Source organism: Leopardus geoffroyi, chromosome C3 (assembly GCF_018350155.1).
Source record: "Leopardus geoffroyi isolate Oge1 chromosome C3, O.geoffroyi_Oge1_pat1.0, whole genome shotgun sequence".
Lineage (NCBI taxonomy): Eukaryota > Metazoa > Chordata > Mammalia > Carnivora > Felidae > Leopardus > Leopardus geoffroyi.
The window spans coordinates 113,388,575-113,416,344 of NC_059338.1; the positions used below are offsets into that span (position 1 = coordinate 113,388,575).

General features: G+C 35.9%; 2 protein-coding genes across 9 annotated transcripts in view; one reads left to right on the forward strand and one right to left on the reverse strand.

Moving 5' to 3' along the window:
• RBM12B (RNA binding motif protein 12B) overlaps positions 1 to 18,165 on the forward strand; it is a 29,304-nt gene extending 11,139 nt beyond the window's left edge. For 5 of the 7 annotated variants that reach the window (XR_006706412.1, XR_006706410.1, XR_006706414.1 and 2 more), the window contains 3 exons: positions 5,428 to 5,536; positions 7,908 to 14,061; positions 14,784 to 14,894. The gene's annotated coding sequence lies outside the window, so the exon portion shown is untranslated. Of the gene's footprint in view, positions 1 to 5,427; positions 5,537 to 7,907 lie in introns of all 7 variants that reach the window. The other 2 variants (XR_006706413.1, XR_006706409.1) reach the window with 2 other exon arrangements.
• Positions 1 to 27,770, reverse strand: CIBAR1 (CBY1 interacting BAR domain containing 1). Of its 2 annotated transcripts, XM_045454238.1 has the most exons (10): positions 27,496 to 27,770; positions 26,711 to 26,945; positions 25,566 to 25,589; positions 23,538 to 23,606; positions 22,483 to 22,584; positions 19,175 to 19,180; positions 17,864 to 17,968; positions 8,626 to 8,739; positions 2,947 to 3,066; positions 1 to 1,089 (listed from the first exon to the last, which is right to left on the reverse strand). In XM_045454238.1, the coding sequence occupies exons 1-10, from the start codon at positions 27,519 to 27,521 to the stop codon at positions 1,003 to 1,005; spliced, it is 888 nt and encodes a 295-aa protein (XP_045310194.1). In that variant the 5' UTR covers positions 27,522 to 27,770; the 3' UTR covers positions 1 to 1,002. The 2 variants fall into 2 exon arrangements, with proteins under 2 accessions (XP_045310194.1, XP_045310195.1); XM_045454239.1 differs by lacking the exon at positions 25,566 to 25,589.

Here is a 27,770-nt window from a genome sequence, read left to right on the forward strand (position 1 = left end):
AGCTTTCTAGAAAGTCTTTATTTTTGTTGTGAATAGTTGCCTTTTGTGGTTATCCCAAATGATTTTATAAATTTCAAAATTTTTATATGCCTGACTGGTATCCATGAAATAACAAAAGTACAATCCCCATCCAAAGAAACAAAAGTATTGGACATACTGAAAGGCTCTGATTAAATTGATTATTTTCAGGAATAAAAGTAACTGTATACTCTTTCATTAATAAGATGGTGGTTTGGTAAAATTTTTATAGACTTTTAAATGATTATCGTTTTCCATGATGTTTCTTAGGCAACACTCCACCAAATTACAGCTTTCTAAAAGCTATAGTACCATGTATAATGCTTCAGTATGACAGCATTTTCATTTTAAAACCAGAATCAGGCTGAATGTGGCTTTATTTTTGAATCTAAAATTTCTGCTTTATGTAGTTTTAAGACACTGATATCCTAGTGTCCCATTACATTTAATAAAAAGTAATGACACTTATTGAAAAGTAAATTATGTATCAAATAATGAAACTTCAGGTTGTAGTAAAAGTGAAAAAAAAGTAAAGGAAAAAAACCTTTGTCCTTTTGATTAAGGCTTTATGGAATAGAATTTGTATTTAATCAGAATGAGTAAAGACCCTTTTTTTGGCAATGAAAGCAAAGAAAGCAAGTGGAATTGTTAGATCTCTTGTGTTTTGTCATCTATTTCTATTGCAACCTCAACTAGGTATAGTGCATTAATATGGAATGCATTTGAAATACATAATTTTTTTTTTTTAATGGAACCTATACAAAAATCACATACTGCTAGATAGGATGTTGAAATGACTGGTGTGTAATATTTTTTAAAACCTTCATTTTTGGTCAGCATAAATTTCCTTTAATTTTCATTTTCAGGAGGATTTCATTTTGAGGTTTAACGAGTATGAAGCCAGTATAAAGTTTTACAGTGTAGTAATTCTGGACGCCAAGTCATTCAAGATGAAAACTGAAATATGAAGTTTTCTTAAGAAAATTAATTTTCTTCTTCTGTAACATCTAAGTCTTCATCCTCTTCATCATCATCTGCTTGTTGATCCTTTCTTAGTCGACAGGTAGACACCTGTTAAAAGTTAACACATTTTAAAAAATATTAACTTAAAATATTTTTACATACTTGGTATCTTTTTAATATGCCCTTATAGAGAAGGTCACATAGAACATATGTTTCAGGAAGATAATAATTTTTTAGTAATGAAAATTCCCTATGAATTCTTATATTTTAAGGTTGAAAACAGTTATAGAGCTTTTTCATTCATATATCAGATTGTTTTTGAACAAAAATATGAAATTAACCAATTCCAGTTCGGTACTAGTATTTGAATAACTAAATACTTCAGAGAAAAGTACATACTCCGTATACTATGGATATTGAAAATATTTAGTTAAGTAATTCTTAGGTCACAAAAATGGGCATTTGAATATGAGAATCATCAAAGGGACAGCAAATAATATGCCAAGACTACTTCAACTAGGCAGCTGAAATATTAAAATTTAATACTGTGATTTAAATGGAGTGAGTCTGAATTCACTACTTGCTTTTAAGTCCTGACCATTGCCACTTGGGAAGTCATCTTGCTTCAGACCTTTCTGAGGCCCATTTGGCAATGTCTGGAGACAATGTTGTTACATCTGGGGGTTTGTGTTTGTGTGTGTTACTGGCATCTTGTGGGTAGAGGCTAGTGATGCTGAACATCTTTAGAATGCACAGGACAGTACTCCCTGTTCCCTTGCCAAATTATCTGACTCAAAGTCAATGGTGTGGAGGTCAAGAAACCCTAGGATAATGTAATTCTAAAGTATGACACAGATGTTAGCCAATTTTGGTAACATTATTAGCTCTCAATAGAAACAAACTTTGTACTATAATACTAGATAATATGGAATTTACATGCAAGGCACTTTATGCTGATAAATAATAAAAATGTGAGTTGTTTGGGGGAGAGAGACGTATACATATAAAGCAGTAAAATGCTTAGAAGAGAACCAAATGAAAATAGAAGTCATTGGGTCACATTTACCTACAAGTTGTATTTTGAAAATCTGTTGCTTAATCTTATTTATTAATTTTTTTGAGAGAGATCAAAGGGGGTGGGGAAGGACAGAGAGGGAGACAGAGGGTCTGAAGTAGGCTCTGTGCTGACAGCAGCGAGCCCAATGTGGGACTTGAACTCACAAACTGAGATCATGACCTGAGCTGAAGTTGGATGCTTAACTGACTGAGCCACCCAAGTGCCCCTATTTTGCTCAATTTTAAATTCTGAAGGCTAGATATGAAAAAAGGTATTGACCTCTGGATCAGAAGTTGGCAAGCTATACTCCATTTTGCCTCCTGTTTTTGTAAATAAAGTTTTATTATAACACTGCCATAAAGAATTGTTAATGTATTGTTTATGGCTGCCCTTATTTGGGACATACACCTTGGGCCCATTTTCTGTATGGCCTCTTAAAAGAAAAAGGCTGTACGCCTCTCCCAGTTGTAGACATCTAGTAACTCAGGCTTTCTGGATATAGAAGAAATGAGAAAATGGACTTTTTACCTAAAGATACGTGCTTCCAGATCTAAGATCATGTTCAGCAAAAAGACTTTTTTTAGGTATAATTTTCACTGAGTCATGATAGTGGTATTTAAACCATAAGCAGTTTGACTTCACAATCTATGCTCTTCATATTACATCTGAAAACAAATCTAGATTAGCATTCTCCTGTCCTTTCCACCTCTGCTCTCAAGTGTTCTGTAGAGAGTATTATGTACTACAGTATACAAAATAAGAACAGAGCTGCACTTAATGCAATCTTCCAATCATCTTCTGTAAGAGGGTAAGTTATATGAAGTCAGGACGTAAGGGAAACTAAAAATGTATTGAACAATACCAAAGGCAGCTGCTCATATTCCTTTAAATTACGGTTTTTAGCTTACCTGACCTGTTCCAGATACACACTTAGCTGACAGTGATCTTTGAAGAGGGGACTTTGAATTTGCTCTTACGATATCTAAACGGGATGAATAATCTGGTGGATACAGAGAATTTCGGAAAACCTGTTGCAATGATAAAGCAACATTATAAAATAAATACCAAACGATGGGAATCTAGGAAGCCATGTTAAGTTCTTCTTAGTTAAGATTTTTTTTTTTTAAAGCAACCACATCCACCTGCTCACCTCCACCTCCCAGGAACAAATTTCTATTATTGTAAATTAAAAAAAACCAAAAAACAAAAAACCACTACAAAAAATAAAGTTTTAAAGATGAAAGCTATAAAGTTTATTTGAACCAGGTTAAGATGCTGATGGGTTCTGAAACCATCACTTGAGAGCTTTTGCTGAGGAGTTCCTTCCCTCAAAGTGGATGCTCCCAAGTAGAGAGGCTGCAAGTCATACCTTTGATTCTTTGTCTTCTCCCTGTCTCAACTCTTACCAATTTAACTTCATCACAGTAGTCTGACAGTACATCATTTCAGAGTAAGTTGGAGCCACTGTGATTTATGGATTATAATCTCACTAGACTCTGAAACACCTTTTGTCAGTTTTTTTATCCTTAAGGCAACAGTTCCAAATACCACTCTCTTAAGCCTATCTATATTTTTTGTCTTCCCCCATTTCTCTAATATATAAACTGGTAGGTAATGTTGTCAGATGTGAATTTCTTCAACTTCACTCCCTTTTTCCTCAACTCTTTACCCCACCCCTTTTATTTAATGTCATCTGAGTCTTTCCAAGGTGCCTATTTCCTATATCTAAGACTTCAAAAAAGAAAAGCCTTCTTTCTCCACAGGTTCCTTCCCCTCAGCAAATAAGCTCAAGATCAATTTTTTTTTTTTAATTCAAGATATAACTTTACTCTTTAACTTCTCAAATATTCTCCTTCATCTCCATTTGTCAAAAAAACTACAAGTGGGCTTTCACTTTCCACTGAAATTGCTTTTGCCCCAAACCACCAAAGTCATCTTTGATCCTCCTTGGCCTTGTTATGAAACTTCTTTTCCAGGTATGCCATCTCTAAACTCTTTTCATGTGCTAGCTGCCCTATTCACATCTCTTTTTTTACTGCTTATACCTTAAATATTTTTAAAGGATTTCCCTTAGGCCACTTTTCTTTTTTACCCTTTTCTCTGAAGATCTTATCTATATAGTGTTTAATGGCTACCTTTCAACCAATTTTCTATAGGCTCTCTTCTGATAGCCATACTTAACATGCCTAACTACTTCTGTTCTAGACCAACCATCTAGTAGAACTCTGAGATGATTGAAATGCTTGCTGTCTAAACAGACTACATGTGGCTACTACCCCTTGAAATGTGGTTCATGTGAATGAGGAACTGAATTTTTAACTTTAGCCACATATGCCTAGGGGCTCTGTGTTAGACAGTGTAGTTCTATATTCACCTTTACAATGATAGATGTTATGATACATTGAGTAGACCAAACTATAATCCTAGGCATTCTCCCTAAATTTCTCATCTGAGGCACTTCTATTTTAATTTATTGACTCTGCACATCTTTCTTTGTAGTTTACTTAGAATTATCTTACTGAAGACCAAAGTATGATTATTAAAACACTTTGTGGCTCCTCCCTACCTAGAGTCCAAATAGTGACACCCAAGGCTTAACATTACTCAAACCTACTCATCACTCTTCACCTCTAGCCTATTTACCTATATGCAGAATATGTTATACTCTGCCTTTGCAATGCTGATTCCTCAGCCTAGAATTCCAGCACACTCATCAAGAGCCAAGTCAAATGCCATCTGCTTTTTCCTATTCTCTAGTCAGTAGCGCTTACTGTTTATACCTCAATACAGCTATCATTTCATTGTTCCATAATTATGTATCTATCTCCAACACTAGTGCAAGGAGCCCCGTTTTATCTTTGCAACTCCTCCCAGCTTAAGATTGTAACATAAAGGAATGTTAACGACGTGTTTTGGGGAAAAGAAACTCAAAACTAAGGGATTTCTCTATGCATTTCTTTAAACCTTAGAGAAGTACAAGGCACAAAAGGAGCGAAGAGGTGAAACTTAAACTCAAGAGGTGAGACATGTTTTAGGACAATTCAGTCATGCTAATTAGGTTATTTAACATGTTACTGAGGATCCAATTATGTTTTCATGCCAGTTAAGGAAAACATATCCTGATATAAGAAACGGATATAAGGAACACGTATCCTGGTATAAGAACCATTAATCAAATGGTATTTGGAAGGGATGTATTTTTGTTAGAACAACATTCCTTTTTTAACTGTTCTAGAAAAGATGAAGTTAAAAGTGGGAAATGGAAGACAGTATACACCCATGGGATAAAAGTCTAAACCAGCTACGTGTTAAAATTAATCTCATAATGCAAAACAACAGGTTTACAGGAATGTTTATTGGCAATAATGCATTTCCCAATATGGTCCAAGATCTCTTCTAGGAGTGAGTCTCAAGATGCTCTGAAGTGATTGCACAGAGGTGATCTTTTGAAGGGGAAAATGAGCCTGACAATGCTTTTTTATGTGAAGAACAAATAAGGTAAGATGGTTTGTGATATAACTAGATGCCTAACCGCAAAAAAAATTTGCTGTTGCCAGAATAAGTCTCAGCAGTCCTTGTAAAGCATGAAGTATTTAAGAAGAATAGCAAGTTATTTCTCTGTCCCTGTCTACATATTTTCTCTACTTGTTCCGAAGAAATCCTGTATGTAAAAGATTCTTTTTCTTCTTGGTACCAGTTTCATAGAATTTTACTTTCCCTGGTCCCACAACTCTCCCTAGTCTGCTTCCTTCTCTCCACAATTGCTGTGTGGCAGAACACTAACGGCTTCTGCCTATAGTTCGTTACGCCTCAGGACCTTTGTGTATCTGTGTCCTTCGCCCTACAGGTGTTGCCAGGCATCCTACGCATCCCTCAGACTTCTAATTAAGATATCATTCTTTGATTCGCCAGACTATTTAGAATCCTCACAGCACACTATATTTTTTCTTTACAGGACTGGTCACATTATAAAACTTAAACAGTTACACAGTACAGGCATACTTCATTTTATTGCACTTCATTGTGCTTCACAGAGACTCTTTTACAACTTAAGGGTTTTGTGGCAATGCTGCTTCAAGCAAGTCTGTCAGTGCCATTTTTCCAACAGCATTTGCTCACTTTGTGTCTCTGTGTCACATTTTGGTAATTATTAACAATATTTTAAACTTTTTCATTATTATTACCTGTCTTAAGGTGACCTGTGATCAGTGATTATGACTCACTGGAAGCTCGGGTGATGGTTAGCATTTTTTTAGCAATAATATATTTTCTTTATGTACACCTTTTTGCTTTTTGGATCTAATGCTGTTGCACACTTAATGGACTATAGTATATAACACTGTATGTTAACTGTGCTGGAATTAAAATAAAAGACTTAAAAAAGTAGACTACAGTATAGCGTAAACATAACTTTTATGTGCACTGACAAACCTAAAACTTCATTTGACTTGCTTTATTGTGATGTTCCTTTTGTTGCACAGGTCTGGAATGCTATAATATCTCTGAGGTATGCCTGTATATTTTTTAAATGTCTGAACTCTATGGTAGATTTTTAAATCTTTGCTTTGACAACTCAGACCTTTTCTAACTTATAATACTAAGTCTTCAGAGTGATGCCTGGCATATAACAGGTGCTCAATAAACAGTTGTTGAATGAACATTTTATGAGGTAAATACTAGATCTCCATTTGAGAGATAAGGAAGCTGAAGAATGAAAAACTTGCTCAATATTACCCCCATTAGAAAGTAGGAACATTGATACTCAAAAACGTATCTACCACACAGCTCTGAGATCCTGGGTGTTTTATGAATCTCTCCTCCCACGAGCTATTTAGCTAACTGATTAAGAATACTGGTAAGGGAAGTGGTGTGACAGAATAAACTAGCTAGGACCTCTGGAATGAGAAAGAAAATCTTGGGGTTCAAAGAGATTGAAGAACTTTAGTAAGAGTTAACAAATGGCATGTCAGAGGCATTAGAAAAAGGAGAATGAAGATACTTCTAAACAGGACTCCAGTCTTCTAGGACAAGTAAGGGATCAGTTTTGAACCTACCACTCAGTGCAGTGTTTTTCTTGTAGGGAAGGGTGCCTATCACACTCATCAAGAACCACACTAATCACAGTATAGAGAGGATAAAAACAGTGTCTGTAGTCAGGACTTTTGGGTTTGGCTTCCAGCATTATTAGTTATGGGACCCTTTGGGAAGTTTCTTAATCTACTTCTGCCTCAGTTTCCTCTTCCATAGAAAGGAGGACAATAAATACTTTTGTCAAAGTTGATGGGAGGATTAAAATATAATTAAAATGCATAGATCAGTAGCTGTCCAAAGTAATCGCTATATATAAACATTTGCTATTTTATTATTTTACAAATGACAGATAAAAGCTTGATCTGTTTTTTAAAAGATAGGACATGAAAGGAGTGAAAATTAAGAAACCTTAGCTATAGTACTTGGAAGGAAGGGAAACTTAGGAAGCCATCTATTGATAGGCAATAAATAGAAATATCATGTGTGCATAACTGATATAAAACTAAGATGAGATTTTGACATTGGAAAACATATGTACACATATTAAAACATGTATCCTTCTTCATTTTAGTCAAACTGTTATCTGATTTTATGAATTAGATTTCCTGGAACCAGTGGAGTAGTGGGAAAAGAAGGCCCAGGTGAACTCTTTATGGATAGTTAGTTAATAAATAAACAACTAGGGGAATCTTCAAAATTGTCAACTGGCAGATACTCCCAAATTCTATCATTCATTAATAGAGAATTCTGGTTATATCTTGAGATTATCTGGTCTTTTTCACTTCTACTATAGAGATAATATGGACAAAGTCTGTGTGTAATATTTTATCTATTTCAGCAAAAATACTTTTGTGCCTTTATTCCTCCCTTTAAAAGGTAAGAGGGTTGGACAGTTACTCTTCAGATGTGCTTGTTGAAGCCAGGCTGTGATATTTAGATGCTCTAACATTAGTTGGCTACTTGTGTTTGCATCTAACTATCAGTACAAAGCAAGCCTTATTATAAACCTACACTTATTTCATAGCATACGGATTAAATCACACAAAACTGGTGAGAATCCTGATTTGCTCTTTACTAGCTAAGTGGCTGTGGTCAAGTTAAGTTACGTAAAGCCTCTAAACCTGTTTCTGTAGTTATAAGATGCGAATAACCACAGCACCTACTTCATAGGATTCTGAGCAGTGAATGAGAAAATGCATGTGAAGCTTTGGGTATTCTGCACAGCATAAGCAATCAAATGTTAGCACTAATCAATGTGATGGTTAGCACACTTAAGTCACTTAACATCACCAGTCAAAATGATACAGTATTTCACGTAATGGCCTTATTAACTAGCTGTTAATAAATTAATTCTTGGAACTTTACCATGGTGAATTTGTTAAGTTAAAAATACATAATGAGAAAAACATAAAAGTTGAGCTATTTGGGACTGCACACAGTAACACGAGCCATTGTAGTATTCAAACTTAAGATATTTTTACCCATACAGATTAATGCTTTCTTTTAAATATTTCCATCTTAAGAGAAGAACTTAACTTAGATAGATACAGTCCTACCTCCAAATCTTCTTCTTCATCAATCTTTTGTATGTTTTGGTAGGCAGCAGTATAGACCTCTAAAGCTTTGCCATGAAATAACATTTCAATAGTGATAAATTCTGAAAATATAGTCTAAAAAAAAAAAAAAACCACAAAGATTTGAATTTAAACAATCATATGAATTTGTGAATTTAGTAAATTTATTCCTTATTATTGTTTTTGCATTTTATGAAATACAGAGGTATCTCTTTTTCCACAGGGCACATCAAGTATAAAAGATAATGGGAATAAAAATAGTTGAAAAGACTAGCACAACGTTGAAATTATATAAAATGTTTCTTATCCCACCATTTAATTTCCTCCTATTTTTTAATAAGTCAGTTCTTTGTATACCTTGTAATTGATATTTGTGATAAAAAAAAAGATCTGACTAAAATGTATACCATATGTACTCTGTTACCATATGTCTCTAAATATTAGATAAAGCAGGTCAGTTCTAAACCTGATATTTTAGTAACTCCAACTGATGTTGAAACAATAGTATGTCTTTTTAGACAGGAATTCTATCCCATCATATTTCTATGTGTTACTTGTATTCTCTAGCCACAAAGGACTTACTTGGTAATTATATTGCTACTACTGATAATAGCACCATGCATTTGTGTAGAGCTTTTCCAGTTTATGAATACGTGACTTGCCTCCTGTTGCTCATAGCTAGAATGTTGTGACTTGGGTCTGATTCTTCAAAGGTAATAGCTCTTGCTTATTGTACTGTGCTCTTCTTGCTGGAATCCATCATTTCCTTCACAAATAAACTATGCATGTAAACTCTATGGAGCATGATGACAGCTTACAACAAGGAAGATAATGAGCTAAGAGAATGAATGGAGATGTGCATGTTGATTTAAGCAGGGGTGAGATAATCGGTAGGTAAGGAAAGGATACAAACCAGAACAGTTTTCAATAAAATAGGATCTTATCCTCTTGTTAATTATTTTGTCTCTTATCAAAATAAAAAAATCAGAGCATTAATATAGAGAGGAGTGGACAGAATAAGAATAAGCTAGAAAGTACCAAAGCATTGTCCTTAAGGGGCAAGAGAAAAGAGATGGGCTACAACAGACAAGAGTCAAATACCCATTTCTCTTTGTTGCTGCTCTCCTGTGTTAGTCATCAAATAGGAGTGGCCCTGCACTTTGGAAGACAGTGTTATAGGTATCCCTTAGTGTCCTGTGATTTTTTTTTTCTCCTTCATGTCCATTCTTTCTTCCTTAAGAATATTTAAGGGAGTACTGATAGGCTTCTGATTACTACTCGATGGAAACAGATCAGTAGTTGAAAGTATCCCTTCTGGCCTAAAAAGACTGGGCTCTGGGACAAGACACAAGTATGACTACTTGTCACTTACTGTCACTTCATATAGGTCACAGAGGGTTCTGGTATACTGGAATGGCAACTGACTAATAAGCAGTATTATGACCAAGAATCTCTAGATACCCAAGAATGAAGTCGCTTTTGATTAAGACTGGCACTTACTCACTTAGTTGTCCGTCTTCCTAAGATAGCAGTCTAGCTAGAAAGGAGTCAAGTGCCCTTAGGAGTGTGAAAACTCCAAAAGGGAAAACAGCAGAAGAAGTCAATGATATGCCAAAACACTTAAGATTCCTACTTGGTTCTTGGTCTGCAGCTCATTTTAGGCAATGGGAATAATCAAGCAGAGGTTTACAACTTTCCTTCTGAATCTTAAATTTAGAGATTTTCTACATTTACTAAATAAAGAACTATGTAAAAAATATAGACATAGCTTGACTTTCTTTTTATTCAAGGCTGTTACAGAAATTTGTTTTCATTTATTTAGGTTTAATGTTTCAGCTAAGTACAGTAGAGAATTAACATTTTACAATGTTACACAGTGCACTCTCTTTTTTAGTTTTTCTTTTTTGGGTATTTATAAATCATCTGTTTACTTACGTGGATCTATTATGTGGAGAGAGAAGATAAGGTATTTGCTTTATGCTATAAAAATACTTGAGAAATAAAGTAGCCTCAAATAAGGGAATTAAGCTTAATCAGTCAAATGAGTTAGGTATTACTCCTATTTTTAAATATTTCTACAAGTGGACATTCTAAATCTTTATAATAGACTGTCACACTATTTAATAACTAGTGAAATCCAAATACTTACAACCTTATTACACCTAAATCAGTAGATTAGGCTTAATTCAAATCTATTCCACTGTGGTAACTTTGTGGAATATGCAAACATTTCAAAATAATTTAAAACATTTTTCAAGTATCTGAATATAGTTATTAAATTTCTGACGGTCAGAATCTCTGAATGTATCATCTCTGAACTAACAATTTTTTAATACTAGCATTTTATAGGATTTACATTACCCTTAGCTCATAAGTGAGCCCTGAAAAATATGTAGATACGTCTGTCACTGAAGAAAGCTACATTATTTTTGTTTATTCATGTCCTCTGATAAGAGAATCTACTGCATTCTCATTTTAAAAAACACTGATCAACTTTGAGTCTGTTACCACTTTCCAGTCTCAATTTAGTTTCAATTAATATAAGTACTTTACAAATTCTCTTTAATCTATAAATGGCTATTATTTACTATGTGGAAGGTGGGGGGAGGGAATCACTCTCAGGTTTTGTGATACTTTGGTTTAATCCTTTATGGTTTGAACTTTTATTTCTTGACAAAACCTATATTGTAACACCTAAATAAGACGAGACTGGCCCTACTGATTTTTTATACTGTTTATTTTTCTGTCAAAACCATAATGGGAAATCAGAAGTACTGGTAATCTAGTATCCCAGACTTGGAATTTTTGACCTAAGAGTTATGAAGCCTAAAGATTATCATAGAGAGTTATATCCCTGAGTATAGCGAGGAGGGAATACTGCCAATTAATTATACTTTCTTTTTCTAGTTAGAATTTCACAAAACATCTGAAGATAGGCAGAAGGAAGGAGACTAATAGCAAGGAACAGAAAAGTTAGGTGACACCTAGTATAAGAAGAACATAAAAAGCATGTTTTTGAAATTAAATAGTTTCAGTGAATCACCAGAAGGGTGGTGGAACTTTTTAGGACCCAATCATACTTAGAAATAATTTTCCCCAAATAAATTTAGCCTAACTTTCAGTGATCTCATGTAATCTTATCTGCAGTGGGTGAGTATCATCAGGGACAGACACATTAATGAGTTATTTTTTTTTTCCCCTTTTCAATTTTATTTTGTATGACTAGAGGGCAATTTGGGCATGTACTTAATTTTTACTGGTAGGAGATGGGGGAGCTAATCTGAAATTCTCTATTGACAAGTATTCTGTAAAGCAGGATAGTATATAGGAGTTAAGATTATGGGCTCTGGATTAAGATAAATGTGGGTTCCAATCATGACCGAACATAACAGTTATATAATATAAGCAGTTTATCTGTACTTTTCCTTAATCTTTCTCATCTGTACAATGGGGGATAAGAACAGTATCAAACTCATAAGTTTGGGGGTGAAGGATTAAATGAGAGAATCCAAGAAAAGGTATAGTATGGTGACTGACTTAGAGTAAGTGCTCAACACAAGTTAGCTATTTTTATCACTCAAGAAGTAAACTTGCTAAGTTAGAAAATGTTCCTTATGTTAATATTAAAGCCCCTACCTGGTTTAATTAGCAAGCAACACTTTTAACAAAAAAGTCATGAAAGTTCTGACTAATAACATTTTGGCAAATAAAGGGGAAATAATGACTCCAGAGTAGAGGCTATTCAATAAGTGATGCCAGGAGAACTTTTATCTACTTGAAAAGAATAAAGCTAGATATCTACCTCATACCATATGCAAAACACAACTGCCAGATAAAATGTTTAAATATTTAAAATATTTTTAAAACTTACAAATACTACAAGAAAATATAAGCAAGTATTTACAATCTTGAGGATGAAAACAACCTTTCAAACATGACACCAAGTATGAAACCAAAAAAGAGACCAACAGATCTGGCAACAAACGTAAAACTTTATGGCACAAACACACCATAAACAACAAAATGGGAAAATACATTTGCGACATTTCTCTTCAATATAAAAGGTTAATTCTCTCAATATAAGGATTTTTTACAAATTAATAAGCAAACTGCCAACACTCAATAAAAATACAGGCTAAGGACAAGTGTGGGTAATTTACTAAAGAAGAAATAAATGTATTATTAAATATATGAAAAAATATTGTCTTAATAGTAGTAAGTGCAAATTAAGATTACACCGATTTTTTTCACCTATCAGACTAATTATTAAAAAGACTACTACTCATCATTGGTATACTGGGTTGCTCATGCAGGTTTTATAGAAATGTAAACCGGTTAAAACTTTGTGGGCAGGAGTTTAAAGCTTTGTGGACAGAAGGTATCAAAATTTAAAGGGTGTTATGCTCTTTGAATCAGAAATACCACTCTGTTAATTTATCCCAAAAGAACAACTGGATCAGCAAAAAGCCGAATGTTTAATGATGCAATGAGATCTATACCTGCAAAAATAATGTTGATATCACCAATAAGGACTGGTTAGATAAAGTAATATATATCCATAGCAAAAGCTGTGAGGATACCAAAAGGATGATACACATCTGTTTCTTAGCAAATGTCTGTGATATATTAAATTTTAAAAAGAGATGCTACATATAGTGTGGTCCACTTAAATATAACTGTATAGGGGTAATGATATTACCTCCCTCATAAAGATGTTGTGAGGAGTAAGTGAGTGTATCCACATAAAATGCCTAGAATATGTGACATAGTCAACGCCTAAGAAATATTTATTATCCTATCTCTTGTGTATATGTACATAGAAAAAAGTTGTAATGACATAAACCAAAATGCTAATTTATTATTTCTCAGTAGTAGGATTATTATACTTTCTTAATAGTTTCATGCAGAAAATTTATGGTTATTTTATATTTAGTTATAAGAAAAATAAAACTATTAAAATTAAATTTAGAAGATGTTTCTTGTTCATGTCAGCTACTTTGCCACATACTGAATTCCTGTTTCTCTCTGTTCCAGGAGTGACCCCCTGTTTAAGATCCTTTCTGTAGGCCTGAAATTCCCTTGACATTCACCATGTAACTGATGATTTTTCCTATTATATGGGAAACAAATGGGATTGTGATTTTTCATCCACATTCTGTACTCTTAAGTTCCATACCAACTTTTCTCAAGCCAATTTTTTGCAAGGTTCCTGTGAAGTCTTTATCTAAAAATTGTGCTACCTTGCTGATTAATTAATTGTGCTACTTTTGCTACTACCAAAATTCAGATGGACTTGTCAGTTAAACCTACCTCCCACACAGTTGTACAGTAATCAGCAGTGCTCACTCATTTCTGCCCCCAGAGAGGTTAGAGGAGCCAGAAGTTCTGCCCCCTTCTGAACCAGTAGCCTGATAAAAGGTAAGAATAAGAATGTTCTAGGTTTGTTTCTCCCAAAATTATGAGTGGCAGCAACGATTTTTACTTTTCCAAGAATTTCTATCATAAACAGAAATGTAAGACATGCTAAAATCAACATAGGGTGGCAGTAGTGTCACTTTTTGACTTGTGTTTGAAACTTCTGGGATTTGTGCATCCCTCTTTATCATAAAAGATCTCAAATGAGGCCTGACTTGGAAAAGAAACAATTTGATAGTGATGAGGAAAGATGTATAAAATGGAGATTCAGAACCCTAACAGAGTTTAATTTTGACCTCTGGAACTCATTTCTGGAAGTTTGGTAGATCATGGAGGGTCTGTATTTAAAGTGTAGGTTGTCACAGATGATATATATCTTGTATGTAGAAAATATTACGGAATCTACTAAACTATCAGCACTAATAAATGAATTCTGTAAGGTTGCAGAATACAGGATCAGTCTGCAAAAACTGATTATATTTGTGTGCATTTGCAATGAATAATCCAAAAATGAAATTAAGTACACAATTCCATTTACAATAGCATGAAGGATTATAAAATACTTAGGAAAAAGTTTGAGAAAAGAAACAAAAATGTATCCTCTGAACACTATAAAATGGTTAAAATAAACTAAGGAATACTTAAATGAATGGAAAAATATCCCTATGTTTATGGCCTGAAAAAATTAATTGTAAGATGGCAATACTCCCCAAACTGATTTACAGAGTTGATGTAATTCCTACCAGAATCCCACCTGATTTCTTTATAGAAACTGAGAAGCTGATTCTAAAATTCATACAGAATTACAACAGATCTAGAATAGCCAAAACAATCTTTGAAAAGAAGAAAGTAGAAGAACTTATACACCCTGATTTTAAAATTCATTATAAAGCAATGCTAATCAATGTAGTGTGGTACTGGCATAGGACAGACCTATAGATCAATGAAAGGCAAAGTTCAGAAACAAAACCATGTCAACTGATTTTTACCAAGGGTTCCAAGGCTATTCAATGGAAAAGAATAGCTTCTTCAACAAATGGTGCTTGGGCAACTGGACAGTCACATGCAAAAAGGTGGAAGTTTAATCTTCAGCTCACACCATACATCAGAATTAATTCAAATGGATCAAAGACTTAAAAGAACTATGAAAACTATACAACTGTTAGAAGAAAACAGGGATAAATCTTCATGATCTCAGATTTGGCAATGGATTGTTAGATATGACACTAAAAACACAAGCAACAAAAGAAACAAATATATTGACTTCAAGCATAAAAACTTTTCTGCTTCAAGGAACACCACGAAGATAGTGAAAAGAACCCTAAGGATGAAAGAAAATAATTGCAAACCATAAAGAACTTTTACCACTCAATAATAAAAAGACAACCCAATGAAAATATGGGCAAAGGGTCTGAATAGACATTTCTTCAAGGAAGACATACCAATGGCCAATAAGCATTAGCAGGGAAATGCAACTCAAAACCACAATGACCTACCATTTCACACCCACTTGGATGGTTGTGATGAAAAAGTCTGATGAACAGCAAGTATTGGTGAGGATGCAAAAAAATTTGAACCTAATCTTGAAGCCCCTTTGGAAAACAGTCTGGAAGTATCTCAGATGATTACAGATAAGGTTATACCATATGATGCAGCAATTCAATTAGATGTATACCTAATAAAAATGACAATTTATGTCCATACAAAAACTTGGATATGAATGTATCGTTAATCACAATAGCCAAAAGGTAGAAACCACCCAAGTGTCCGTTAATGGATGAACCGATAAACAAAATGTGGCAATACTCATATAATAGAATATTTGGCCATAAAAAGGAATGGATTATACTCATAGGATACATGTTATGACATGAGAGCATGTATATAGCTAATATACATATATGTATATAAGTATAGTTAATAATGAAAACATTACGCTAAGTGAAAGAAGCCAGTTATAAAAACCATGTCATGATTCCAGTCACATGAACTGTCCAGAGTAGCCAAATCCATAGAGACGTGAGATAAGTAAGTGATGGTTGCTTAGGGCTGGGGTGGGGTGGGGTGGGGTGGGAGGAGCAGTGAAGTACTAGGTCTTACTTTGAGGTGATAACAATGTTCTAAAATTGGTGATGATTACATATATCACAACACATTAAAAACTACTGAGTTGTACATTTTAAGTGGGTAAATTGTGTGGTGTATGAATTATATCTCAATTTTCTAAAAAGTAGGTTTCTTCCTGTCTAACACTTTTGTGACCACCAAGAGCCTTCCAAGGGCATGATACAGTAGGTAAAGAGAAAGCTTGGAAGCCCTTCTCTGTGCACCCTCCACTGTGCAGTCTCTTTCTATGTCATAATGCTTCAGAAAATCCCAGGTACTTGGAATTGCAGTTGGGAATTCTGCATTCACTGTCTCTGCCTGTTCTGTAACTGGTGGTCACTCAGGGAATTAAAAACACATGTAGAGGTAGTCTGCCCCTGAAGTGAGCCCAAAGATCAGAGACGCAGATTGCCATGTGTACAAGGAAATTTTGCAGGCATGAGGATCAGCGGGAGAGAGGAATCAGACTGCCATCACTGAAGAAGCCCTTAAGTGGCAATGGAATCAAGCATACCTCACCAGTCTTCATTCTCATTGTTCAGGTTAAAGCTATTTATTTTAATAATCTTCTTTCCTTTCTCCCTCAATTTATGAGATGATGTCAGTGACTGTAAAATGTTATATCCTGCCCACACTCTCCCACCTCAGTAAATGGAGTTTGTCTCCTCTATTAAATGAGATGGTCTTCATGAGCAGTAATCTACCATTACAAAGCAGAGTGCAAAGTGAATTGAGAGGCTTTAAAAAAGGGTTTTGGTCTTCAGGACCAAACCAGAGACTTTTGAGCATGGTTATCAGAAAAAATCAAAGTTCTGATATCCTTTAAAACTGTAACGGGGAGAAAAAGGTACAAATGAATGTTGTTTTGTGGACTGTAAAGAGGAATGATATAATTAAATGGCAGATAATTTTACTGATAAGAACATAACTTTTGAAAGCAAGATGTTTTCTTTGTTAGTAGTTGTAAAATGACAAAAGTATTTTTCTTTAAAGCCTTTTTCTCAGAAAATTTGCAGCAAGCCAAAACACATCCTAGATTACTTGTTTTAAAGGACATAATATGGTCATAAGCAATCCTCCAAATCTTTCCAAATGCATATGAAAAAGTCACTGAAGACTTCTGAAGTCTATGATCTGAAAGATGTCATATCTACTGGTATGTTGCAATAAGATAAGGCAATTCTTATGACACTGTATCATGGTGGATGCAAATTTATGTGGTTGGCTACTCTTGTTATTTTTTTATGTGATAATATCTAGTTACTAGAGAGCATTTAATGAGTGTATTATAATGGAAAGCACAGATTTTTAAAATACATAATTGGTTTATAGTTTCAGATTTTTGGCTATGATACTTTGGGTAAATTACTTTCTATCTTTGCTTAAATTTTATATAACGTATGGATAACACCACCTCATTCTTATGAAGTTGCTATAAAGAGAATTCATATAAAGTGCCTGTAACAGCACTGGATGCACAAAAACGTAAGAAATGTTAGTTTCCTTTGATTAAATAGAAATGGAATAAGTTGAATATCTGAGGAAATAGGAAAATATCATCTGATATATTTTTATTTATAGTACCTTTTCCATATAGACTATGGGCTAAAAAAATCAGCATTAAAATTTTTCATACATTTAAATAAACAAAAAATAACATTAGAAAACATGTTGCAGACTTTAACAGTTACTTTATTACCTTTATATCCTTTATTTTCTGCTTTTCGAAATTGTCAATGGTTTCCTCCAGATGACGAGTTGTTCGGGTAGCATCCATTGTAGCTCTCTGCAATTCAGTTTCTGCCTACAAAAAGTATTCCCCAACCAAAGATATAAAACAGTTCAAATTAATATCCATTCAACTGAGTCTATTTCTAAATGTTACAATTGCCCTATTGGCTTTTTGGCGTAATACTATAAACTGTTCAAGAATATATTTTACCACATAAAATAAAATGATCTATATAATAAGCATGTGCAGAATAAAGAACTTTAAATCTATTAAATGACATGATTCCTGACCTCAAACAAAAGAAAACGTAACTCCTTCCCCTTTCTTCCTACAAAATCATTTTTTTCCCTAGATCACCCTTGGGCTGTTTACTGTAAAACAATTTTCTATATTTTCTACTCCTTTCATCTGTTTTACCATCTGTGCCATTTATCATTCTGTTCTTTTCTCATTCTTTCCCCTTTAACCCTTTATTTTCCAAAAAAGGATGGACTTGTGACTTAAGTATTTTAAATTTTCTAATTCTCCAAATGCATTAAATGTTTCTAATCCTGTAATATCCTAATCAGATATAGAAGAATGTACACTACAGATCTTTATTTCAGCATGGGGTGTATTTATACATTCTTCTTATAAGCTAATCATATTACACTGTTACCATTTAGTTAATGCTTATTACAAAAAATATATACCAGTAAGTAATAAATTAGATGGCAACTTTAATGCTTTACTTCATATACTGTAATGACAAGTACTCATACAATCTAGATCTGTAGTGTATAATCAATATGGTGGCCAGTAGCCACATGTGGCTACTGTAAGATTTAATGATTAAAAAACTACTTCCTCATTTGGTTTAACTGCATTTCAAGAGCTCAACAGCCATATATTGCTAGTGGCTACAGTACTGTAAAGTGCAGAACATTTCTAATCTACTCATGTATTTCACTTAAAAAAGCATTTCTTACTTTAGAACTGTAGTTGCCCAAAAATATTTAAAAGATTTTATTACTAAGCAGTAGAGGTTTTAAAAAACATAGCTTAATTTTTTATTAAATTCTAATACAGTTTTGTTTCCTGTACTAGTAGTATATTTACTCAAAAGTATCAAATATCATCATTTAATAATCCATGGAAAAATGTGCATTTGTCATCAAAGTTTAGTGACACGTACTATTTTGACATTTAGCCCTTGCTTTTTCAAGAAAATGTATAAATTGAAGTAAGTAAAAGAGTTTACTATAGGGATCCATCTGGACACACCACTTTATTACCCACCTGTGACTGAAATTTTTCATAAAGGAAAAAATACATTTCAAAGAGAACAATTTTTTTTAGTAAATTAGAATCATATGCTCATTGAGTTATATAAACTTGCAATCAGATTATACACTAATTATAATTTTATATTGATTATGTACTCTTACATTTAGAATAACTCATGGGGCACCTGGGTGGCTCAGTCGGTTAAGTGTCTGACTCTTGATTTCAGCTCAGGTCATGGCCTCACAGGTTTGTGGCTTCGAGCCCTGCACCAGGCTCTGCGTTGACAGTGCAGAGTCTGCTTGGGATTCTCTCTCTCTCTCCTCTCTCTCTGCCCCTCCCCCACTTGCAGTGTCTCTCTCTCTCTCTCTCTCTCTCTCAAAAATAAGTAAATAAACTTAAAAAAAGAAGAATTTAGAATAATTCAAGTACATGATTTTAAGATGCTAAGAATTTAAAAATATAGTCATTATACGTATGTGTACATTTGCCATAAGGGAGTAAAGTTTTTTAAAAGCATACAAACTTCTACCTTTTTTTTTTAAGTTTACTTATTTATTTTGAAAGAGAGTGCAGACACATGTGCAGGAGAGGCAGAGAGAGAATCCCAAGCAGGCTCTGTGCTCACAGCAGTGAGCCCAATGCAGGGCTCAATCTCACAAACTGCAAGATCATGACCCTCAGCTGAAATCAAGAGCCCGAGGCTTAACCAACCGAGCCACCCAGATGCCCTGGGCTTGCAATTTTTTTTTTTTTAAAACTTTTTTTTTTTTTTTCAACGTTTATTTATTTTTGGGACAGAGAGAGACAGAGCATGAACGGGGGAGGGGCAGAGAGAGAGGGAGACACAGAATCGGAAACAGGCTCCAGGCTCCGAGCCATCAGCCCAGAGCCCGACGCGGGGCTCGAACTCACGGACCGCGAGATCGTGACCTGGCTGAAGTCGGACGCTTAACCGACTGCGCCACCCAGGCGCCCCACAATTTTTAAAAATATAACTGTATCACAGGAAATTCAAAAGTAAAATAGAGTTCCTTTGTAGATTAGTATGAAAAATTTTCTAACAGTTATTTGATGCATGTTAACCTTCTAATGAGAATATTCAAGAAAACTAATTTCTTAATAGTATTACATGCGACTCACGCAATTCTTGTGACTACTTCCTTCTGATTATGTCTTTGCCCTCTCCAGTTACTGATAGTTTCAAATTAAAAATTTTTTTTTTGATTTGGACAGGTAGGTGGAATTGGCTAAACCAGGAAAAGAGTGGGGAAGCAGAGGCTACAGCTGGGACACCTGTGTTTTAATCTTCCCCCACCCTCCACCAACTAATATTCATTTCTGAAAGTCTCAGATCTTTTCACTCAGGCACAGCAACTCACACAAAGTTAACACAGCTATTTTTAACAAAAAAGACATAGGTTTCTATTTCTTGTTTTTGTTTTGTTTTTTCGGGAAATTCTTCAAAATCCTATAATGTATCAATTTGAGTAGGAAATGCTTTTTATTAAAACACTATGAGGGCGCCTGGGTGTCTCAGTCAGTTGAGCATCCGACTTCAGTTCAGGTCATGATTTCACAGCCTGTGAGTTCAAGCCCCCCGTCGGCCTCACTGCTGTCAGCACAGAGCAGGCTTCAGGTCTTCTGTCCCCTTTCTCTCTGTTCCTCCCCCTGCTCATGCTCTCTCAAAGATAAACATTGCAAAAATAAAATAAAAAAATAAAATACTATGACACAACTCTGTGAGTTAGAGTTATCCGTATATTTAATGAAACTAGCCATTAGTGCAAAATGGCTTATAAAACGGTGAGCCAGACTGGTGTTTTTCAAACTGTGTCATAGGAAACTTTTCCCAAAGCCACCCAGGGCCTTGCAGGATGAGCAAGCAGACAGAGCCCTGAGATTCTTCTTTATCCCATCCTCTTCTATCAGAGCCACTCCATGTTTTTTACATATTGAACTTTAACATGCTTGCTGCTTTTGAATTATCAGATGAATTTTAAGGGTCCATCCTAGTAACTATTCTATTATGCTATGATTGAATATTTTTATATTTATATTGAATACATTTGTATATAGATTGTCCTTTATTTTCTAGTCTTAGGTTGTCAAAATCCACTCACTTTTCCAGTGAGCATATCAATTCACCTATAGCAGTAATCTATTCCATTGTTGCATTTATTTCCCCCAATGTGAACCTAGCGACCAGTTTCATCTACAGTATAAGACTGCCTCCTCCACAGCAGTGTTTATGACAGACCATCTAAGTCAGAAACATCTTTGTCTTAGAAATGTTCATTTCTGTGTTGAATCTCCATACTAATACCCATGATTCAATCCTACCAACCACTTGGGATTCCAGATGTGACATTTTTCTGCCTTTATGTATTCTCCAAACAAAAACAAAACAAAACAACAAAATTTTGATCTCTCGCTTCTTAAAATCTGGATAACCTGGTCTCTCTGCCTTAGTCCCTAGTTGGCAGTCATAAATTATCCACCATTCTCTGGTTTTTCTGACTTGCTTAAAATCCAGACTCTATAATCTAGTTGGTAAATCTTAATCCTCAACTAGATGTTTCTGTCCCAGCCCTATGGCTGCCCATTTTTGTTTATTACAAGGTTGGGCTTATGCACCTTTGGTCCAGAGGAAGGAGGACCGCGCAACTGGTGTAGCCCCAAATTATTGCTCCAGGGGTTCCCCTCAGGGATGGAGGTGTTATGGAACCTCAAATGCCCCCAATAGGGGCACTCCTAATTGGCTGAGCTAGGGCAGTAAAAACCTTCAGGAAGCAGGAAGGAGACACAAGGAATGGGAAAAAGAGGCAGGGGGATAAATTAGTACTTTCTATACAATTGCACCTATTCCAATGGTTGGCAATTAGCCAGGCACTATTTTCTATCCTTTTATTTAGTCATGAACAAGGTACATTCTACCTTAAGTAACAGTCATTCTTAACAGAAGATCCTTGTCACAGTTGATAGTCCTATCTAGATCCTTTTGTGTCCAGCTAAGGACCTCAACTGTATTCTAGAACCTCCTGAGGGTCTTTGGCTGGTAGTCATAATTGTGGTTTCACACTGTTGTTGTTTTTAAAGGTGAAGGGGATTATACTGGGAAAAAAATGACTTTTCCTTCCTTTTCAAAAGCAGGGCAGTTGATTTCTATAATGAGAACTTGTAAATGCATAGGTTTCTTTTCAACCTTCATATTCAAATTTTCTGCACATTTAAGAGTAGAAATGCATAATTTCCATATATATTTACTTTTGTACGGCATACCTTACAAAACATTTTTTTAAAGATCAAAAGTCAAAGGATACAATAACGTGTCGATCAGATGGGTTTCGCTGTCGTGTTCTTTCTAACTGAGTTAACTGTTTAGCTTCTCGATTCCTTGCTGTTAATGTTGCTTTGAGGTCATCCTGAAAAGAGGCATTTATGATTAATACAAATCTCTGATTTAAGAAGTAATATATACACACTCTGTTTTAAGAATGGAAAAACACTCCTTGTTTGGTCCAGGTATCATTACCACAGGAATTATTACTACTGCAGAATCAGTGTGTGTGAGTGTGCCTGTGTATGTGTGCATTTCTTTAATATCCTCTAAAAATAATGATACAGGCAAGATAATTTTAATACGAACCTATAACCATTATATATAATGTTATATATAGAGAGAATTTTGACTGTGGTAGTAGTTACATGTGTATACACATTTGTCAAAACTCAATGAACACTTAAAACAGAATTTTACTGCCTGTAAATTATACCTCAAAGTTGATTTAAAAAACAGAACTTGGGATGTAACATGCGGTATGGAGACTATAGTTATTAACCCTGCATTGCGTATTTTAAAGTTGCTTAAGAGTACATCTTAAAAAGCCTCATCGCAAGAAAAAAAGATTTCTAACTATGTATGATGATGGATGTTAACTAGACTTTTGTGATCATTTCACAATGTACACAGATACTAAATCACTGAAACTAATATGTCTCAATAAAAAAATAGAGCTTTGTCTTAGTCACTTTTAGTCTACCTGTTATTGCCTACTTTAAAATAAAAAAATATAAACTTAATATAAACTTATATTCATTTAGTAAAATAAGTTCTGTCCATATATTCTTCATGACTATAAATATTAAATATTTTAAACTTTCTATAATAATGTTTTATGTTGCTATAGTTTACTTAGTAAACTCACTAAAAATATCTCACTATTCTCAAAGTTCTAAGAAATGATGCTTCATAAAATGTGTGAAAAGAACTGTGTAACTATTATGTTATACTTTTTATTAAGAGGACAATTATTGGAAATCTCATCCTCATTGCCACAATACCTAATAAATAGTAGGAAAAAATGAATTTACTTACTCGTTTCATTTTTACAATGGTTCCATAAGCTTTCAAAGGTTCAACTACTTTGGCTTCAAGTCTTTCAACCTATTGAAAATTATTATAAAATATAACTGAAAAGAAACACAGACATATCAAAATTTAAATTCGGAAATAAAACCTGTGCTATTTAACCTAAACATAATTACTACACAGAGTAATGTTTTAAGATGTCACAGTTTATCTTTATAAAAAAGCATCACCAGAAATTGATAAAACTCAGAATCGAAACTCAAATACAATAAAAACTATTAAGTTGCAGAGGAACAATAAAAGCAGAAAAGTACCTCGTATACAATATGGCAAGAAGGTGTCTCAGGTTTCTAAGAAGCTTATCTCCGCCACACAATCATCTCTCTATTACTTTTCTACCTCACAGTTGCTTTTGGGTAAGTCTCAAGACCTCTCAAATTTTAGTACTGCTACCATTATCAGTGTGTTTAGCACAGTGTTGGATATTCTACATATATTATCTCCAAAAGTAATAGTCCAACTTTCCAGATAAGAAAATATATTATCTCCAAAGTAATAGTCCAACTTTCCAGATAAGAAAATTGAAGCTGAAAGCTACAGCATATTGGAAAAATTTTAAATGACACAAATCCTCAAAAGCAGAAAAAGCTTACAGACCACTGCATTAGCTGCAATTCTTTTCTGGGAAGCCTTTTGTAAATTACTAAAGCTTGAAGAACAAGATAAATGGTCTCAGTGTTGCTGAACTGTCAAACTGCATGGTTGATTTTTTATTTAGAATTAAACTTTTTCTTGGGGCGCCTGGGTAGCTCAGTCAGTTGAGCAGCTGACTTTTTTTTTTGGAGTGGCTGACTCTTGATTTCATCTCAGGTCATGATCCCAGGATCGTGGGATCTAGCCTCATGTTAGGCTCATTGCTGAGCATCTGAAGCCTACTTAGGATTCGCTCTCTCTCTCTCTCTCTCTCTCTCCCCCTCTGCTGCCTCCCGTGCTTGCAATCTCCCTAAAATTAAAAAAAAAAATTGAACTGTTTTTCTTAAACATTACAGTTTTTATCTCATTTTGAGTAATTACTTTCTTTAATTAATAGTGCTAGTGGAAGGCACTGAAAAAGGTTTTATAAAGACATATATAGGGGTGCCTGGGTGGCTTAGTTGGTTAAACATCCAACTCTTGAACCCTGCTCAGGTCATGATCTCATGGTTCATGAGATGGTTCATGAGACTGAGCCCCAAGTCAGGCTCTGTGCTGACAGGGAGGAGCCTGCTTGGGATTCTATCTTTCCCTCTCTCTCTCTGCCACCCCCCCCGCCCCCAGGTGCTTGTACATGCACACACACTTTCTCTCTCTCTCAAAATAAAATTTAAAAAAATCCAAAACTTTAAAGGCAAATATATATGTATAGTGTAAGAAAAATAACTCTTGGACAATAACATTTTCTTTATCAGGACAAGTAATACAAGATGACATTATTGTTCAAAATGAACATTATTTTTGGAGGAGGAAGAAGCCTTTTTTAAAAATGTTTATTTACTTTGAGAGAGAGAGAGAGAGAGAGAGAGAGAGAGCGCGAGCACATAAGGAGGGGAGGGACAGAGAAAGAGGGAGACAGAATCAATCCCAAGCATGCTCTGTGCTGTCAGCGCAGAGTCCAATGCAGGGCTCGATCTCACAAACTGTGAAATCATGACCTGAGCAGAAATCAAGAGTCAGAACTCTTGAAACTGACTGAGCCACCCAGGCGCCCCAGGAAGAAGGCTTTTTTTTGATGTTGTATGTTTATATAGTCAGCACTTTACATTTCATATTGGTTTTTCTATAAACAAAATGTATATGAATGCTTCACTTTAAAAGATTTTAGGAAAATGAAACAAACCAAGTTCTCATTGAGTATTTAAATATTAGGAATCCTAAAATCAAAACCATGAATACTCTGAATAGTTTAGTCTATACCATTTTGAATAATCCATACACTGATTATGCAGTGCAAGGATTATCTTAAGTCTTTTTTCTGTTCTCCTTTGTGTTGCCTACCTTTTGTTCATGGTTCATTAGCACCTCCACCATTTGGGAAGCAGGGGAAATAAAAAAGGAGAACAAATGTAAATCAATTCACTTTGCTATTTGATAAATAGCATAGAGGTTTTCTAGAAAGGGGCACTGAAATTACTGTCTTAACATGGGAATTCAGGGTTATCAGTGAGTGTAAATAAATAATTTTTGAACACTAAGTCCCCAGTTATGTTTAACTGAGAGTTGGGTGTTTATTATAGAAGACTATCCTATGACAAGAACTCAACTTTTCCCAAAAAGTACCCCCAAATCTAATTACTACTCAAATTTCCATTTGGATCGCAAATGTAGGTTCAAAGATCGTTATCTTTGTTTTTGTGAGTTTTTTTGATAATTGAAATTACTGGATTAGGCTTTTAAAAACTACCAAAAGCACTGATGAGAAGAGTCCAAGAGAAGCAATGTGGCTCCTAACTTGGCAATTTTCTGACAGTAAACCTGCATCTTGAAACCTAAGATAAATATAAGTGAAAGCGCTTAAGAGGTTTTAAAGGTAAAAATGGACTTTCATGAAGAAAACAATTACAACACCATCTTCTTCCCTCCTTTCCAAAGCAAAAGCAAAAAAACCAAAGCCACTCCACAAAGTCTCACTACTAGTTTATATCTATGATATAAATCAGCAAATCACTGCTGCTTTTTTTTTTTTTAATCAATGAAATACCGGTCCACTTTGCAGAGCACTGAAGCAGCAAAGATCTCTTGTCCAATTATTACTTATTCACTCGTATTACCACTCTCAACATCTTCCATCTCCGTACATACTTCAAAATATACTTACGTGCACACAAGACACAAGTCATGCTCCTTTTCTTTCCCATGGGTACTATGTTTACTACCCCCTGTAAAGAGCCACCCCTTGGCCAAATGAAGGGAAATTCAGGACTTCAGAACACCCTAAAGTTTAGTTTGAAAACGGTAAAATCACAAATCACAGGAAGCTTCCCTTTAACAGACTCACACAATGTTACATGAAATGTACGTTTATCATCAAGTGTGTGGTCGCCACTGCAGTTAGGTGGATTACAAGTGGAAGTCTTCACGGTTCCTTCATCCACTACTTCGGGGCTCATTCATAACAATGACGCTGTGACCTCACTCCATACCTCTGCTTGTCGATAATCCTGAAGTTTGGCAAACTCCTCGGCAAAGTTTTTCAGGCCCTGCTTTAAATTTGGGGTCTCTGTGGAGGCATACACGTTGATTTCATTCACCAGTAGGTCTGCTTTGTCTCGCAGTCTGGCAGTTTTCCGCACATAAGCAGCAAAGATTTGGCACAGCTCTCCGAAATGCTTCTCCACGTTCGTGACAGCATCCTGCAGTTGTCTGGTTTGAGCGTCCCTAGAGAAAAAGATGACACAAAACGCAAATCATTCTCATCAGAGATGAAAAGGCTTCATCTCCGCGTTAATTTGATATGCAAACATTCCCGGGGCGTTTTGCGGCTTCGAAGGAGCAAACCATCAACGATCCCACCACCTCCCGAGGCGGGTTCCCCTCCTCTAGGTCCCCATGTCGGGGCCTGGCCTCAACACCCAGACAGTGCGGGAGCACGGAGAGCCCAGGCTGTGGCCTGGCCGCGCCGCCGCGGGGTGGCGGCTGCTAGGGCTGCAGCTCGGCGCGGTGCGGCCTGGGCGCCCGGCTGCCTCCCAGGCGTCTGCACCGCCCGGGCAGTACCGGGCCCGGGGAGCGTGGTCCCAAGATCCACCCCGGGCCTCCGGGGCTCGCCGCAGCCCTGGGAAGTAGGCCCCAGATCGCAGCGGGGACGGGCCAGACCCCGGCCCAGGGTCGAGATTCGGCACGGAGGCCCCGGAGAGAGAGGCTCCGCTTCCCCCACCCGAGCCCTCGTGTGTGGAGGGGCCCTGGCCAGCCGAGGCCCCGGGGCTGTTACCGGTTTTCCAAGCTGCGCCTCAACATCTTGCCTTGCGCACGGCCGGGGACCCCGGGCTGGGCCCAACGACCTGGGCTCGGAGGCGCCCGAGCGTGCGCCGGGGCGCGAGCCGCCGCCTCCCGGAGCCTGAGAACCCGCCCCGCGCGCCGCCGCGCCGGCCCCGGCGTTTCTACGGCAACGCGGCGCGTCCCCGCGCTCGGGGCCTGAGTCGGCGGGAGCGCGGCCAGGGAAAGCCCGGGGGCCCCGGCGCCCGCCCCGAGACCCGCCCGCGCCCT